Source organism: Microcaecilia unicolor, chromosome 10 (genome assembly GCF_901765095.1).
Source record: "Microcaecilia unicolor chromosome 10, aMicUni1.1, whole genome shotgun sequence".
Taxonomy (NCBI): domain Eukaryota; kingdom Metazoa; phylum Chordata; class Amphibia; order Gymnophiona; family Siphonopidae; genus Microcaecilia; species Microcaecilia unicolor.
The window spans coordinates 201,873,523-201,892,223 of NC_044040.1; the positions used below are offsets into that span (position 1 = coordinate 201,873,523).

Consider the following 18,701-nt stretch of genomic DNA (forward strand, 5'->3'; position numbering starts at 1 on the left):
TTATAAGAGGACCTTACGAGACAGGGCGTCTAAATGGCAGATGACATATAATGTGAGCAAGTGTAAAGTGATGCATGTGGGAAAGAGGAACCCAAATCATAGTTACATCATGCAAGGTTCCACATTAGGAGTCACAGACCAAGAAAGGGATCTAGGTGTTGTCGATGATGATACGTTGAAACCTTCTGCTCAGTGTGCTGCTGCGGATAAGAAAGCAAACAATGTTAGGTTTTAGGAAAGGAATAGAAAACAAAAATGAGAACATTATAATGCCTTTGTATCACTCCATGGTGCGACCGCACCTTGAATATTGTTTTCAATTCTGGTCGCTGCATCTCAAAAAAGATAGTGGAATTAGAAAAAGTGCAGAGAAGGGCGACGAAAATGATAAATGGAGTGGGACGACTACCCTATGAGGAAAGGCTAAAGCGGTTAGGGCTCTTCAGCTTGGAGAAAAGGAGGCTGAGGGGAGATATGATAGTAACATAGCAGATGACGGCAGAAAAAGACCTGCACGGTCCATCCAGTCTGCCCAACAAGATAAACTCACATGTGCTACTTTTTGTGTATACCTTACCTTGATTTGTACCTGTCTTTTTCAGGGAACAGACCGTATAAGTCTGCCCAGCACTATCCCCGCCTCCCAACCACCAGCCCCGCCTCCCACCACCGGTTCTGGCACAGACCGTATAAGTCTGCCCAGCACTATCCCCACCTCCAAACCACCAGTCCCGCCTCCCACCACCGGCTCTGGCACAGACCGTATAAGTCTGCCCAGCACCATCTCCATCTCCCGCCACCGGCTTTGCCACCCAATCTCGTCTAAGCTCTTTAGGATCCATTCCTTCTGAGCAGGATTCCTTTATGTTTATCCCACGCATGTTTGAATTCCGTTACCGTTTTCGTTTCCACCACCTCCCACGGGAGGGCATTCCAAGCATCCACTACTCTCTCCGTGAAAAAATACTTCCTGACATTTTTCTTGAGTCTGCCCCCCTTCTATCTCATTTCATGTCTTCTCGTTCTACTACCTTCGCATCTCCGGAAAAGGTTAGTTTGCAGATTAATACCTTTCAAATATTTGAACGTCTGTATCATATCACCCCTGTTTCTCCTTTCCTCCAGAGTATACATGTTCAGGTCCGCAAGTCTCTCCTCATACGTCTTGTAACGCAAATCCCATACCATTCTCGTAGCTTTTCTTTGCACCGCTTCAATTCTTTTTACATTCAGTTGACAGACTTCCGCAAACGATTGAAGACCTATCTCTTTGACAAAACATACCGCAAGGATCAAAACATATAAATCCCATATACATCATAACAATGCCTCAAGATATTACCCCACGTACTCCACGTCCCCGTACTATCCCATTCAATATCTACCCACAGATAAAAACTGTCTACCCCATCGCTCACTTGCTATTATTCGATCAGCGTAGTAATTCCCCTACACCATATCCTTTAGTTTCCACGCCCCAAAGGCGACTGATCTGACCCTGTCTTCCTTTATCTGTTCACAATGTAACCCATAATCGTTCACAATGTAACCCATAATCGTAATGAAATGTAAGAAACTGTATTTCCATCATTTACAATGTATTGTAAGCCACACTGAGCCCGCAAATAGGTGGGAAAATGTGGGATACAAATGCAACTAAATAAATAAAATAAATAAATCCTTAACAAGATACGGCCTCCAGAACTGAGCACAATACTCCAGGTGGGGCCTCACCAACGACTTATACAAGGGCATCAACACCCCCTTTCTTCTGCTGGTCACACCTCTCTCTATACAGCCTAACAACTTTCTAGCTAGGGCCACCGCCTTGTCACACTGTTTCGTCGCCTTCAAATCCTCAGATACTATCACCCCAAGATCCCTCTCCCCATCCGTACCTATCAGACTCTCCCCGCCTAACACATACATCTCCCGTGGATTTCTACTCCCTAAGTGCATCACTTTGCATTTCTTCGCATTGAATTTTAATTGCCAAACCTTAGACCATTCTTCTAGCTTCCGTAGGTCCTTTTTCATGTTTTCCACTCCCTCCGGGGTGTCCACTCTGTTACAGATCTTAGTATCATCCGCAAATAGACAAACTTTACCTTCTAACTCTTCGGCAATGTCACTCACAAATATATTGAACAGAATCGGCCCCAGCACCGATCCTTGAGGCACTCCACTACTCACCTTTCGCTCCTCCGAGCGAATTCCATTCACCACCACCCTCTGGCGTCTGTCCGTCAACCAGTTCCTACTTCAGTTCACCACTTCGGGTCCTATCTTCAGCCCATCCAGTTTATTTACGAGCCTCCTGTGGGGAACCGTGTCAAAAGCTTTGCTGAAATCTAAGTAGATTACATCCATAGCTCGTCCCTGATTCAATTCTCCTGTCACCCAATCAAAGAATTCAATGAGATTCGTTTGGCACGATTTCCCTTTGGTAAAATCATGTTGTCTCGGATCTTGCAACTTATTGGCTTCCAGGAAATTCACTATCCTTTCCTTCAGCATCGCCTCCATTACTTTTTCAATTACCGAAGTGAGGCTTACCGGCCCTGTAGTTTCCAGCTTCTTCCCTATCACCACTTTTGTGAAGGGGAACCACATCCGCCATTCTCCAATCCCTCGGAACCTCTCCCGTCTGCAAGGATATATTAAACAAATCTTTAAGAGGACCCGCCAGAACCTCTCTGAGCTCCCTCAATATCCTAGGGTGGATCCCATCCGGTCCCATGGCTTTGTCCACCTTTAGCTTTTCAAGTTGTTCATACACACTCTCTTCCGTGAACGGTGCTCTATCCACTTCAATCTCATTTGTACTTTTTTTTCCCCAGTCCATCGCGGTCCTTCTCCAGGATTTTCTTCTGTGAAAACAGAAGTATCTATTTAGCAAATTTGCTTTTTCTTCATCATTATCCACATAGCGGTTCGCAGTATCTTTTAGTCTCAGAATTCCCTTTTTAGTCATTCTCCTTTCACTAATATACCTGAAGAAAATTTTGTCATCCCTCCTTACATTTCTAGCCATTTGTTCTTCCGTTTGCGCTTTCGCCAGACGTATCTCTTTCTTGGCTTCTTTCAGTTTCATATGGTATTCCTCCTCGTGTTCCTTTTCTTGAGTTTTTTTGTATTTCTGGAACGCCAACTCTTTAGCCTTTATTTTCTCAGCCACTTGCTTGGAGAACCATATCGGTTTCCTTTTTCTCTTGCTTTTATTTACTTTCCGTATATAAAGGTTTGTGGCCCTATTTATAGATAGAGGTCTATAAAATGAGTGGAGTTGAACGGGTAGACGTGAAGCGTCTGTTTATGCTTTCCAAAAATACTAGGACTAGGAGGGAATGCGATGAAGCTACAAAGTAGTAAATTTAAAACGAATCGGAGAAAAACAACATGTAATTAAACTCTGGAATTCGTTGCCGGAGAATGTGGTAAAGGTGGTTAGCTTAGCAGAGTTTTAAAAAGGTTTGGATGGCTTCCTAAAGGAAAAGTCCATAGACCATTATTAAATTGGATGTGGGGAAAATCCATTATTTCTCGGATAACAATATAAAAATTTTTGGACTTTTTTGGGCTCTTGCCAGGTATTTGTGACATGGATTGGCCACTGTTGGAAACAGGATGCTGGGCTTGATGAACCTTTGGTCTGTCCCAGTATGGCAATACTTATGTACTAACTTTGAGAATCACTTCCAGGACCCACTGATTGCTGCCTACACAATCTGGGAAGGAGCACGACACTGGGTATTATGTAGCTATCTCTCCTGCCAATGGGCTAGGTGCCTTGCCGAACACTGAAGCTGCACTGTTTTGTTTCTTTGTTTAGGGGTGGGGGTGGTGGGGGAGAAGGGACAGAGAGTTGCTAGACCATAGAGACAGAGGGGAAAGGATCATGGGGACACAGAATTGCTAGACCATGAGGTGGAGGGGAAAGGAGACGGCACTGGGCATTGCTACACCATATAGGTGTTGAGGAAAGAAAGGTGTGGGGGGGAAGGGAAACAAAAATATGCTGGACTTCAAATTTGAGTAGAGAGAGAGGAGATGCTGTGCTACAAAGGTGTAAAGAAGGGAGGGGGAGGGGAAATACTGGGCATTGTGGAGCCATGCAGGACACCATGGAGGTTGCCAAGGAGATGAGTAAGAAGATGGTGAGTAAAGAGGGAAGAACAGTAGTAATGAGGGTAGTGAAAAATAAGGGAATAGGAGGCCAAACAGGAGAGCTAGGGAGTGAGAGGAGGAGATGCTAAGCTGAAATGTAGATGGAGGACTGAAATGTTAGGGAGTGAAACCTAAGTGGAGAGAGAGAGGGGAAATATGTCAGAGATGGATGTAGTAAGGAAAAGGAAGGATAAGAGGAACACAGAAAAAGTACAAATGGACAGCACCCACTGGAAAGAGTGCACAAAACAGACAGTAAAGCAGAACCCCTCCCCGAGACCAACATGTTCAGAAAAATAAGAGCCCAGACAACTAAGGTAAAGAAAAAAAAATACTATCTTTTGAATTTATTAGGTGCAATATGTTAGCTTTGGGAAATGTGAATAACGAATGTCTTTCTATTTTGTTCAGAACAAGAGGAAATGCATTTGTTTTTGTTTCACTCATGCTGTGGTACTGCCTAGTTTGACTTATTGGGGTTCCCAGTTCAATTTTCTCTCTCTTTCTCATTAGTGATCCCTCTTTTCTGGATTTGGTGATAGTCTGTGTTTTATGTGTGACATTCGGTTTGCATGTAGTTTGTTGAGATCTACAGAGTCCCATTTATTCTGTTTTACCAGGAGTAGGTATACTGGTATTCTAGGGCCCCCATGTAATATTTGTAGTGCTGCATATTCTTTGGTAGGGTTCATGTGTAAATCACAGGAATTAGTGCTATTAGTGCAAATTCGTTTTGCAGCATGTATGTTAAAGTTTTGTATTACTGCACAATGTACCCAATAGTAGAGAAACTTATTTTGCTGTTACTCAAATGACATGAGAATCAGGAAAAAAAACACCACCACATTTTTGGTATGGTAACTTCCATGGAGAAAACGTGCAAGTTCTGAACTGTATCTCTTTTGGAGGGGGGGGGGGGGGGGGGGGGGGAAGAGATAAGGTTTTTGTGGATACTGAAGTGGTTTACATTTAATTCATAAGAACTACCACACTGTATCAGACCAAAGGTCTGTGAGGGTCACTTATGCTGTGTATCACATATGCAAGCATTGTTCACCAGGTGTCCCGACTGACAAAAAGTTTGGAACCACTGCATTGTGATTAGAAAAGATTTGGCCTATGTTTAATTTGTTTTGGAAGTAGCAAGTTGAAGTTTGTATCCTAAACAGTCCAACCTTGTTGAGGAGTTTTGGAAGTAGCAATCATATTAGGTCATCATCCTGAAAGCAGCTGATTGGGTCTGATATTGTACAAATGGGTTAAAAGAACATGATGCTGTGGATAGTAAGGGTATATTATGTATTAGTAAGATTAAACTGTGAGATCTGCAATACAATGTATACAGCTCTATTATAAACCACCTTGAACTCCTTGGGGGAGAAGCAGGTATAAATGCCTGTTTAAATTAAATTATATATCTAAATATGTTTGAGCAGAAATACTGCTATAAGTTCTGACATTGGCTTAACTGACAAAATACATTTTTTTTTAAAGTGGATCATATCATATTGTTATTGAGGTCCTGTATTCAAAAAGACTAAACAATGTTCAGGGAACTATAGAACAATGACAACTGTAACTTGTCCTTTGTAATGCTAAAGTCACACATATGTAAGGGTTTTGCCTACTGTTCCCTCTAAGCTAAGCAGGAGTCCTCCAACTGCAAAAGCAGGTTCCCTAGAGTCCAGCAGAGCATGCCTGTCCCTCACTATTGATAGTAAAATAGCATCCTCTACTGGCAGGACTGTAGGTAGAGAACTCCCACTCACCTTTGAGGGAACAGTGGTTTTGCCTCTCTCTGACAATGGCATCAGGTTTAAGTCAAATTTAGTATACTTACTGAACCATCTGATGCACTTGCTCCAACTTTGTCTCCTCCTGCATTCCAACATACCTCAAAGATCCCTCCTGTTCCCCTATAACTGTGAACTAGAGCACCCGTCTAAGAAAAAGGAAAGAAATTTTGCATATAAAATTATGCAATAGTTCAAATATTATAAAATTAAAAGTCAATTAATTCATACATATGTAATAATGAACTTTGTATAGAACATCTGATTAAAAATATAATTCTAATAGAGATAGAAAGCTTCTGACCAGTTATAATAAATCCTGTTCATCTCTGCCATCGATCTTACCTGCTAATTTGCTCTCCTTTAGTCCCCCCCCCCCCCCCCCCCGGACCAGCCCAGGATTGGACTGATAGGTTGTGCACTCCTTCCAGCGGGTGGAGACTGAGAACTTCTGATTCGAGAGAGTCAATAAGATCTTGGCCATGTGACCCTAATTCAGTGTTTGACTAACCAAGCAGGAAAGAGAGAAAAACACTTTCTGGGCCATCCATAAGAGCACTTCAAACAACTTGCTCGTACAGACACAGGAAGGCCCATGTGCTACCTGCCCAAACACAACACGCACTGGAGAAGTTGTGCGGCAATCAGCTTATACTCTTGTGCTTTTAAAACAGGAATATTTTTTTCAATAAAATGTGCAGGACAGCTCTACCCTGGAACTCTTATACAGAACCATTCTCATCATCAAAGAATATGGGAGAGACCTGGGCCAGTCCAGAGGGACTAAAGGAAAGCAAATTAGCAGGTAAGATCTAATTTCTCCTTGCTTAGTGTCCCTCCAGACCAGCCAGGATTGGACTGATGGGAAGTAACAATGTAGTAGACTTAAGGGAAGGACTCCAGCAACCCAGCTGTGAGTACCCTCGTTGCAAAAACCGCTTGCTGATGACACTGTATGTCTAGTGCTTAGAAAAGAAATGCAAGGAAGCCCAAGTCGCCACCTTACATATGTCCATGGGCGGCACCAAAAATCTCTCCGCCCAAGAAGCTGCTTGTCCCCTAATTGAGTGGGCCTTTGAGCCCCTCTGGGACAGATTTCTTGACGAGCAGGTAAGCAGAAGCTATCAATTCCTTAAGCCACCTAGAATAGTGGGCTTAGAAGCTGTCAATGCCTTACGAGAACCTCCAAGAAGCACAAATAGGCAGTCCGAGCGCTGGAAATCCTCTTTAATCTTAATAAAGTGCTTAAAAACCCTCTTAATATCCAGAGTTCACAACTTCTGCTGATCCTCCATACCAGAGGAAGAGCCCAGGACTGATAGAACCACGGAATGGGAAAGATGAAAATGCGAGACCACTTTAGGAAGAAACAAAAGGTACCATACACAAAACCACTCACTCCTTAGAAAATTCCAAAAAGGGAGATCAGCAGGAAAAGGCTTGTAACTCCGATACTCGCCTAGCCGAAGCAATGGCTACCAGAAATACCATCTTGAGTGTCAAATCCTTAAGGGAACATAAAGACAATGGTTCAAATGGAGGCCCCATGAGGGACGACAGCACCAAGCTGAGATCTTAAGCTGGAAAGAGGGCTGTAGCTGGAGGATGGAGACGGACCCCCTTCAAAACGGGACACATCCAAATGACTAGCCAGCGACTTACCCTGCACTCGAATTGTAAAACAGAACAATGTTGCAACCTGCACCTTAAGGGAAGCAAGAGCCAAACCTTCATCAAATCCGAGCTTTAAAAATTCCAGCATCTCCGCCAAAGATGCATGGAGAGGAGAGATATGTCTCGGTCTGCACACCACGCCTTAAAAACTTGCCAAGTTCTAACGTAATTCAAAGACGTTGATCGACAATGCGACCAAAGCATGGTAGAAATCACCCAAGAAAATTAATCCTTCTTCATCAAATGAGCATGTTCAAGAGCTAGGCCGTAAGACAAAATTGAGCTGGGTCTGGATGAGGAATCGGACCCTGGACCAGAAGGTCACCCTCCTCTGCAAGACAGAGGAGAAGCAGACACAAAACGCTCGAGGTCTGCATACCACATAGTCTGCGAGGCCAATCTGGAGCCTCCAGAATCATCGGACCTCCATGCACCTCGATCTTCTGAGCTATCCCAAAAGGTGCCACTGAGGAAGCACAGAGAGAAAACCGGGGAGGCCACTGCTTGAGAAGAGCATTGATCCCTTCCGCCTTGAGATCCCTTCTGCAACTGAAGAAGTGGGAGACCTTTGCGTTGAGACATGTGGAAAAAAGATCCATGAGACGTAATCCTCACTGATCCACTATCAACTGAAACGCCTGCTAACTTAGGGACCATTCCCTTGGATCGAGGATGTGACGTCTGCGAAAATCCGCTTGGACGTTCTCCACTCCCGTACATGAGAGGCCAAGATGGCGGTTAGGTGACACCACTCAGGCTATGAGCTTTGCAGACTCCTGTTGCAACAGGTGACTTCTCGTCCCCTCGTGGCAATTAACATGAGTCACTGCTGTAGCACTGTTCAACAGGATGTGAACTGCCACGCCAGCCAACAGGGGGCAAAATACCTGCAGAGCCAGCCGGATTGCCCTGGTTTCCAACAGGTTGATCAAAAAGGATGCTTCTAGAGATGACTAATAACCCTGAACAAACCTCCCGAAGCAGTGGGCTTCCCAGCCCTTGAGAATGGCATCCGTCGTCACCACTATCCACTGGGGCGTGTCCAGCAGCATCCCCTTGGTGAGACTGTCTGTACACAGCCACCAGTAGAGACTGCTGCGCTCTTGGGTCTGTAGAGGCAACCTCACCAGAAGGGAGAACGTTTGGGGAGACCATCTGGACAAAAGAGAAGCTTGTAAAGGCCACATCTGCGCTATGGTCCACAATACTACCTCTATCGTCGCTGCCATGAAGCCCAACACTTATAGATAATCCCAAGCACAGGGGACATGCTTGCGCAACAACCCCTGAACCTGAGATTGTAACTTGAGAATTCTGCTTGGGGAAAGAAAAATTCATCCCTATGCCATGTCAAAAGACACTCTCAAGTACTCCAGGGACTGTGAGGGCACCAGATGGCTCTCGACAGAGTTGACCACCCAACCGGGGGACTGCAAGAACTGGATCACCAGAGCTGTGACCCACAAACTCTCCTGATACGACTTTGCCTGGATTAGCAAGTCGTCTAAGTATGGATGAACCAAAATGCCCTCCTTCCTGAGCGCTGTCACCACCACCACCATGACCTTCGTGAACGTGCGAGGAACCGTGGCAAACGGAAGCGCTCAAAACTGAAAGTGCTGGCCTAGAATCGCAAACAGAAGGAACCTTTGGTGAATGGGCCGGATCGGAACGTGTAGATAAGCCTCTGTGAGGTCTAACGCCGTCAGAAACTCTCCCGACCATACGGCGACAATCACTGACCGAAGGGTCTCCATCTAAAAACTGGTGACTTTGAGGGCACGATTGACCGCCTTGAGATCTAATATCGGATGAAAGGAGCCCTCCTTCTTTGGGACCACAAAGTAAATGGAGTAACGGCTCCATCTGACTTCTGAGGGAGGTACTGGACATATAGCTCGAATATACAAAAGCCTCAATAAAGTGTACCGTACTGCACCTGCCTTGAGGCAAGACTGGCAGAGAGACTCCAGAAAGGCGTCTGAAAGAGGCCGCGCAAATTCTAAGGCATACCTGTCTTGAATAACCTCCAAAACCCAATGATCGGAGTAATCTGTGCCCAATTCTGAAGAAACTGTGACAGCCGAGCTCCCACAGGGAGAGGCCTGCGCACCTTCACTGGGAAGGACAGGAAGGGGACTGGAAACAGGCGCCACAGTCCCGACCCCCATGGCAGGAGCCTTGAAAGGACGGCAACCTCTGAAAAAACCTAGACCTCTGGGCCTGAGCCTCCAGGCTGGACCAAAAATGGCGAAAATCATGCGCTCACCCCCGTCCAAACAGGGAGCCCCACCCAACCAGCTGACCTAGGCCTATCTTCCGGAAGGCGAGGAACCTTCGTATCCCCCAAACTATGCACCAACTTATACAATTTCTCTCCAAACAAAAAGGAACCCTTGAAAGGAAACTTACTCAACTTAGATTTAGAGGCCGCATCCACCGACCAACCTCTCAACCAAAGAGAGCGGCAGGCTGCAACCTCCAAGCTATGGACTTAGAAGAGGCTCTCAGTAAATTGTACAAGGCATCCGTCAAGAAAGAAGACCCCATCTCAATCTTGGCTACTTCAGCATCTATGGAAGACAAATCATCTGGTCCAAGCAGGCCCTGGGCACCAAGGAGCCACAGATGACTGCCTGCACCGCCAAAGAAGAGATGTCAAAACTGTTCTTGACAAGAGCATCCAACTGCCTGGACATCCTGGAGGGCTGTGCCACCGTCTACCAAAACCATATTAGCCTGATGACGATCAAGCCCACTGCATCAACTACGGGCTCCTTTAAGAGGGACCTGTCTTCATCCGGGACCACGTAAAGGCACACCATGGACCTGGCTGGCCGAAAGGGGGAGTCTGGCACATCCCACTGAGCTTGAATAATGCCTCGAATGTCCTTATGCATTGGAAAATTTGCACAGAAGATCTAATGCCTTTAACCAGTAAGTCCACCTTACGGACCTCAGGGACCAAGGGTTGCTCCTCCTCAAAATGAAGGGTGGAGGCCACCAAAGAAATGAGCTCCTGAAGATCCTCTTTATGGAATATCTGGACGAACAAAGGATCTTCCCCCAGAGGCAAGGGGTCTGTTCCTGGCTTCCAAAGAGACCTGGTCTTCCAGCTGTCTGTCCTCTGGCCTTCCTCCTCCTCCAGGGAGGGTATCTCTAAATCTGGGTCCGAAGCCAGGTCCTCCTCCACGTCCCAGGAGCCCCTAGCCCTTTTAGCAGGAGCCAAGTGTCTAGAAAGGGGACCCCCCCCCCCCCCACCAGAAGAAGCAACCCCAGAGCTCAACTTTTTTTTTTTAATAAAAAGGCCTGGTACATCTGGAGGACAAATTCAGGGAAAAAAACCAGCCTCCTGGGATACCCCAGAATGCACCAGGGACACTGCTGCATTATCTGCTGCCTGAGGTAAGACAGGAGCGACCTGGTCCTCAATGTTTGCCTGTGCTGACAAAATGGTGGTTTTCCCTGCCAAGACAGAAGAGCCAGCTAACTCTGAAGTGGGGCCAGAGAACGCCAAAGGTACCTCGGCTGCTGGAGTGGCCGAAGGAACGGTTGCTGTCTACCACTGTACAGTATTTACAAACTTTGTGCGTGCCAACTTCCCGCCACTGGCAGACACTACACCGCTTGAGCTTTTCCATCCTAACACGGGAATGCAATTTCCCCCTTTTTTAAAAAAAACACAAAAAGAACCACTCTACCGCGGTAATCAATGGAAGGCAAGGATCGCTGCTCGGGACAATGACAGAGCTGGCCTGCTTGTTTGTGCTGAGGGGAAGTTCCCCCTCCCCCAATTTAGAACGTGGTTGCTTCTTCCCAATGCTGCAACACCTTTCCTCCAAAACAGTGAGCTCTTCCCTGCACACCAAGCAGGAGAAATGGGAGGGAGGAGGGGAGGGACCCAGAAACCTGAGTTTAGCACTACTGAGGCTTGAAAAAAAAAAAAAAAATCCCCACAGACTGCAGCTTCCACTACACAGATTCGCTGGTGCACAGAAAAGGTCTAAAGGGGTTTTTTAAGACCCCAAAGAAAACAGAGAGACTAAACGGCTCATCTCCTTCCACCTGCTGGAGACTGAGAATACTGAATCTAGGGTCACATGGCCAGAGCTCTTATTGGCTCTCTAGAGACAGACGTTCTCAGTCTCCACCTGCTGGAAGGAGTGCACAACCCATCAGTCCAATTTTGGGCCAGTCCGGAGGGACGCAAAGGAAACTTTATTAACTTTAATTGGAATAAATCAGAACTCAAAAATTTTATACATACATACATACATACACAATGATGTGAAAGTTTTCTCCCCCCCCCCCCCCTCCCCTCCTATTTCCCTTATTATTGCAAATGTGTCATACTGAATGGTTTCTGATCTTTAAACAAAATGTATTATTAGATGACGGGAACCCGAGTAAACACATAATGCACATAACACAGTTTTAAAATTTCTACTTCATTTAAGGAAAAGTTATCCAAAACTCATAGCACTCGTGAAAATTAACTGCTCCCTTAATCAACCAATTAACCAAATTTAATTGATAGAGTCATCTGATTAAACACAACCAGGCTCGACTACAGCCAGGTCGTTGAATCTAAACCTCACTATATACTGAAACTAACTATGAGAGTGAAGTAGTCAGCAATATTATTATTATTACTACTAGTCTTATAACCCACAAAATACTAAACATTCACTGCGGGTAACAGAAAAAAGCTGATCAGAAATTACAATATTTTAAACCAAATTATACAATAGCTTATACCAAAAAATAGTAAAACTTCTTAAAAAGAAATGTTTGAACAGCTTTCCTAAACTGAAGATAACCACAAATTCTTAAAATAATTCTTAATTTCTTTAATAACAGAAAAGAATTTCCTACCACCTTATAAACCTGAGTTCCTAAACATAATTGACTATCCACCTCAATTCCCAAAAGTCTGAGACACCCAGTTTTATCTGAAAATTATTAACTGGTAACATCGTATCACTCAAATGTAATGGTAGACCTACCCATAAAAGCGTTGTTTTCTCTTTATTAAGCTTCAATTTATATGCAGAAACCCATGAATTGACTAAATCTAAACAACCATAAAGAGTAGATTCATGTTTTATGTTGCCAATAGTGAAAGGCAATACCATAATGTCATCTGCTTATATAATGTCAGGTTCTCAGGTTCAGAGCCCGCGGAGCTGGGCTCTGGAGCAAATGTGAGCCCTTGGGCTGCTGACGAGGAGCGACAGCAGCAGGCAAAACCCACCAACCAACGCTGGGCAAGCACACCGACTCCGGCAGGGACTGCAGGCACCGCCCAGCGAGCCGGAACACACGGACTGGAACACTGGACTGGAATTCCCCGCACTGGAGGACACAGGACTGGAACCCCCCAGACTGAAACACTGGACTGGAATCCCCCGGACTGGAGGACACAGGACTGGAATCCCCCGGACTGGAGCACACCGGACTGGTCCACACAGCTTCACCTGCACTTAGCTACTAAGCCCCCCCAGGAGTTGAGCTCCTGGGTTCGAGTAGCCGGCAGGACTTACTGGATACCGGATGACACAGGGACCAGGACTGGAAACAGAAGTACTCTTAAACCTAAACTGATCTACGTGCTCCCAAACCCTAAACCAGCAGGAGTGTTCCTAACAGTAAACTGACAAAAGGACTTCCTAAGCCCTATACTAAACAGGAGCTCCTAAGCCCTGCTCAAGAAAGGGACTTCCTAAGCCCTAAAGTAACAGAGCAGGGAACTAAATACACAAGCTAACACAGGTGCTACTAAGCACCAAGCTACAAGCAGTGCTCTACAACTCTAAACTAACTAAGGTGCTCCTATGCACCAAACAACCAAAAGAGCTCCTAGCACTAAAAGGGAAGACAGGGAAGGCACAAGGAAAAAGCAGGAAAGCAAACACACGCTAGCAAAGGAGCTTCCTAAGCCCCCACGCTACAGCAGTGCACCACCGCACTAATCTAACCCAGGTTCCACTAAGCACCAAGCTACTGACGTACTTCTCACAGCGAACTGAAGTGCCTCTAACAGCACCAAACCCAGAAGTACTTCTAACAGCAAACTGAAGTGCTTTCTACAGCACCCAAAACCCAAACAGCAAAGACTGCAATGCTCCCAATAGCACAAACACCAGAAGTACTTCTAACAGCAAAATCTGTAGTGTTCCTAACACCACCAAACCCTGAAGTACTTCTAACAGAAACAGAGCTTCCAAAGCCCTACACACAGCAATGCTTCCAAAACCAAGAGGGAAAAGCAGGGGAACCAAAGGGAAAAGCAGGAAAGCTAAACACACAGTCACCAGTGCACACTGCACTAACACTAACCTGGCCCTTAACAAAAGCAAGCAGGGAAACTAGCCACAAAGTCAGAAGTGCACACAGCACCACCCTACCTAAAGCAAACACCACCGTTGCAAAGGCTCTGAAGGAAACACCACCACTTCCTTATCAAGGCCCTCCCTGATGATGTCACACTCCCTAGACCTAGGCAAAAGCACACTGACCCAGAGAGGCCCAACCCACACCAATGCAACACCATGAAGCACTTGAAGCCAATACACCCAAAGAGAGGTAGAGCTAACTCAGTCCACCCACACAGCTGTAGTAAAGTAAAACAATTAACCCCATGCTGCTGGAAGCTGCCAGCACAGAGAGAGAGCCAGCTCAGAAAGGACAGAGAAAAGAAACAGAAGCCAGCTAAGAAGCTGACTCCCAGGAAAGAGGTAAGTTTGAGAGGGGTTCTGACCCCAATCATAACATATAAAGGATTAGATCTGTTGCATCAAGATATTAAACAGTGTAAGGGACAATAGGGAGCCCTGAGGAGTCCACAAGTAAGCTCTCCAGGGCTCCACCATTTCCCCATGCATTTTCACTATATATGATCTATCTAGAAAACCTCTGATCCAATACAAAACAGGACCCGAGATACCAAAAAAAGTCCAACAGATGTAGCAAAAGAGTATGATCCACCAAATCAAAAGCACTACTTAAATCAAACTACACTATTAGGGAAGTCTGTCCTAAACTTAACATCTTCTGAGCTGTAGTAATTAGTGAAATAAGGATGGTTTCCGTGCTAAAACCCTTCCAAAAGCCCAGACTGTGACTGGTGCAATATTTGTAATCCGTGATCCAAACCTCTGTAGATAAAATTAGAGATTCATTGGTATGGGGGATATTTATGAATATCTTTTTATTGATCCCTCTGAAATTCCAGCAGATAGGCTTTGGGATGTTTTTAAGTTTATTGCACCAAATGAAACCTTATGACTCCTGAAGAAATAAGCTAGTTCTCATTGTTCATTGGATATATGTCCTGCTTATTTGCTAAGATCACCTAGTTTACTGTTTGTACATTCATTAACAGATTGACTTAATTCTGGTTGTTGTCAGGCTGGTTGTTTTCTGGTACCAAAGTCTGAGATAGTGCTTACTCCTATTTTGACAAAAAAACAAAACAAAAGAGAGATATGGCGTCAGTTCCTTTATTGGTTAAACCAGTAGTTCCCAAACCTGATCATGGAAGCACCCCAGCCAGTCAGGTTTTCAGGATATCCACAATGAATATTCATGAGGAAGATTTGCATGCACTGCTTCCACCGCATACAAATCTCTGCCATAAATATTCATTGTAGATATCCTGACGTCACTGGCTGGGGTGCCTCCAGGATCAGGTTTGGGAACCACTGGTTTAACCAACAGAGGAACTGACGCCACCGGTCTATAATTACACAGTTCCTGCATATCTCCCTTTGTTTTTTTCAAAATAGGAGCAAGCACTATCTCAGACTTTGATACCAGAAAACAACCAGCCTGAAGTTGTAAATTAAGTCAATCTGTTAATGAATGTACAAACAGTAAACTAGGTGATCTTAATAAATAAGCAGGACATATATCCAATGAACAATGAGAACTAGAATATTTCTTCAGGAGTCTTAAGGTTTAATTTGGTGCAATAAACTTAAAAACATCCCAAAGCCTATCTGTTGGAATTTCAGAGGGATCAATAAAAAGATATTAATAAATATCCCCCTTACCACTCAATGAACCTCTAATTTTATCTACCTTGGCCTTAAAATAAAGTGCCAATGTGGATGCAGAAGGGGCATCATAATTCTCCATACTGTCCGTAATGGATGTAAGTGAAGGTACGAGGTTGGAAAGTTTTGAAGAATCTAATTGACGTGGTTGAATTAGTTTAGAGAAATAATCTCTTTTAGTTGTGATCAGAGACTGTTTATTATTCCCCAATCTTTGAAGAAAGGAGATGTTGATGCCCCTCTACAAGTCGTTGGTGATGCCCCACTTGGAGTATTGTGTTCAGTTTTGGAGGCCGTATCTTGCTAAACATGTAAAAAGACTGGAAGCAGTGCAAAGAAAAGCTACAAAAATGGTATAGAATTTGTGTTGCAAACCTTACGAGAGGAGACTTGCTGACCTGAATATGTATACCTTGGAGGAAAGGAGAAACAGGAGTGACACGATAGAGACGTTGAAATACTCAAAAGGTATTAATCTGCACACAAACCTTTTCCGGAGATGGGAAGGCGGTAGAACTAGAGGACATGAATTGAGGTTGAAGGGGGCAGACGCAGGAAAAATGTCAGGAAGTATTTTTTCACATACAGGGTGGTGGATACATCGAATGCCCTTCTGCGGGAGGTGGTGATGAAAACAGTAATGGAATTCAAAATGTGTGGGATAAACACAAAGGAATTCTATTTAGAAGGACTAGATCCACGGAATCTTAGTGGAGATTGGATGGCAACACCGGTAATTGGGAACCAAAACCATTGCTGGGCAGACTTCTACGGTCTGTGCCCTGATCGTGACTGAACAGATATGAATGGCCTGGAGTGTAAATTTTAAGGGGCTTCGACGTTGACTTCAGAAATTTTGGTACAAGAACAGTGCTGGGCAGACTTCCACAGTCTGTGCCCTGAAAAAGACAAGGACAACAAACTAGGGTATACATATAACGTACCGCACACCATGTCTAATGAGTTTATTTTGTTGGGCAGACTAGATGGACCGTAAAGCGAATGCTACATACCTGTAGAAGGTATTCTCCGAGGACAGCAGGCTGATTGTTCTCACTGATGGGTGACATCCACGGCAGCCCCTCCAATCGGAAAACTTTACTAGCAAAGGCCTTTGCTAGTCCTCGCGCGCCGATGCGCATGCGCAGCCGTCTTCCCGGCCGAACCGGCTCGTGTTAGTCAGTCCCGTATGTAGCAAGACAAAGACAAGGGAAGACACAACTCCAAAGGGGAGGCGGGCGGGTTTGTGAGAACAATCAGCCTGCTGTCCTCAGAGAATACCTTCTACAGGTATGTAGCATTCGCTTTCTCCGAGGACAAGCAGGCTGCTTGTTCTCACTGATGGGGTATCCCTAGCCCCCAGGCTCACTCAAAACAACAAACATGGTCAATTGGGCCTCGCAACGACGAGGACATAACTGAGATTGACCTAACAACTTATCCAACTAACAGAGAGTGTAGCCTGGAACAGAATAAACATGGGCCTAGGGGGGTGGAGTTGGATTCTAAACCCCGAACAGATTCTGAAGCACTGACTTCCCGAACCGACTGTCGCGTCGGGTATCCTGCTGCAGGCAGTAATGAGATGTGAATGTGTGGACAGATGACCACGTCGCAGCTTTGCAGATCTCTTCAATAGTGGCTGACTTCAAGTGGGCCACTGACGCTGCCATGGCTCTAACATTATGAGCCGTGACATGACCCTCAAGAGCCAGCCCAGCCTGGGCGTAAGTGAAGGAAATGCAATCTGCTAGCCAATTGGATATGGTGCGTTTCCCCACAGCCACTCCCCTCCTGTTGGGATCAAAAGAAACAAACAATTGGGCGGACTGTCTGTTGGGCTGTGTCCGCTCCAGATAGAAGGCCAATGCTCTTTTGCAGTCCAATGTGCAGCTGACGTTCAGCAGGGCAGGAATGAGGACGGGGAAAGAATGTTGGCAAGACAACTGACTGGTTCAGATGGAACTCCGACACAACCTTTGGCAAGAACTTAGGGTGAGTGCGGAGGACTACTCTGTTATGATGAAATTTGGTGTAAGGGGCCTGGGCTACCAGGGCCTGAAGCTCACTGACTCTACGAGCTGAAGTAACTGCCACCAAGAAAATGACCTTCCAGGTCAAGTACTTCAGATGGCAGGAGTTCAGTGGCTCAAAAGGAGGATTCATCAGCTGGGTGAGAACGACATTGAGATCCCATGACACTTTAGGAGGTTTGACGGGGGGCTTTGACAAAAGCAAACCTCTCATGAAGCGAACAACTAAAGGCTGTCCTGAGATCGGCTTACCTTCCACACGGTAATGGTATGCACTGATTGCGCTAAGGTGAACCCTTACGGAGTTGGTCTTGAGACCAGACTCAGACAAGTGCAGAAGGTATTCAAGCAGGGTCTGTGTAGGACAAGAGCGAGGATCTAGGGCCTTGCTGTCACACCAGACGGCAAACCTCCTCCATAGAAAGAAGTAACTCCTCATAGTAGAATCTTTCCTGGAAGCAAGCAAGATGCGGGAGACACCCTCTGACAGACCCAAAGAGGCAAAGTCTACGCTCTCAACATCCAGGCCGTGAGAGCCAGAGACTGGAGGTTGGGATGCAGAAGCACCCCTTCGTTCTGTGTGATGAGGGTCGGAAAACACTCCAATCTCCACGGTTCTTCGGAGGACAACTCCAGAAGAAGAGGGAACCAGATCTGATGCGGCCAAAAGGGAGCAATCAGAATCATGGCGCCTCGGTCTTGCTTGAGTTTCAACAAAGTCTTCCCCACCAGAGGTATGGGAGGATAAGCATACAGCAGACCTTCCCCCCAGTCCAGGAGGAAGGCATCCGATGCCAGTCTGCCGGGGGCCTGAACTCTGGAACAGAACTGAGGGACCTTGTGGTTGGCTCGAGATGCAAAGAGATCTACCAAGGGGGTGCCCCACACCTGAAAGATCTGGCGCACTACTTGGGAGTTGAGCGACCACTCGTGAGGTTGCATAATCCTGCTCAGTCTGTTGACCAGACTGTTGTTTA

The 18,701-nt window shown here is 45.6% G+C and overlaps 1 protein-coding gene across 1 annotated transcript in view; it reads right to left on the bottom strand.

The window, feature by feature from the left end:
* Positions 1-18,701, bottom strand: part of TBL1XR1 (transducin beta like 1 X-linked receptor 1) — a 405,824-nt gene that overhangs the window by 26,510 nt on the left and 360,613 nt on the right. Inside the window, 1 exon segment of the mRNA XM_030216860.1 lies at positions 6,008-6,109. Within this exon segment, the coding sequence (XP_030072720.1) occupies positions 6,008-6,109 (102 nt within the window).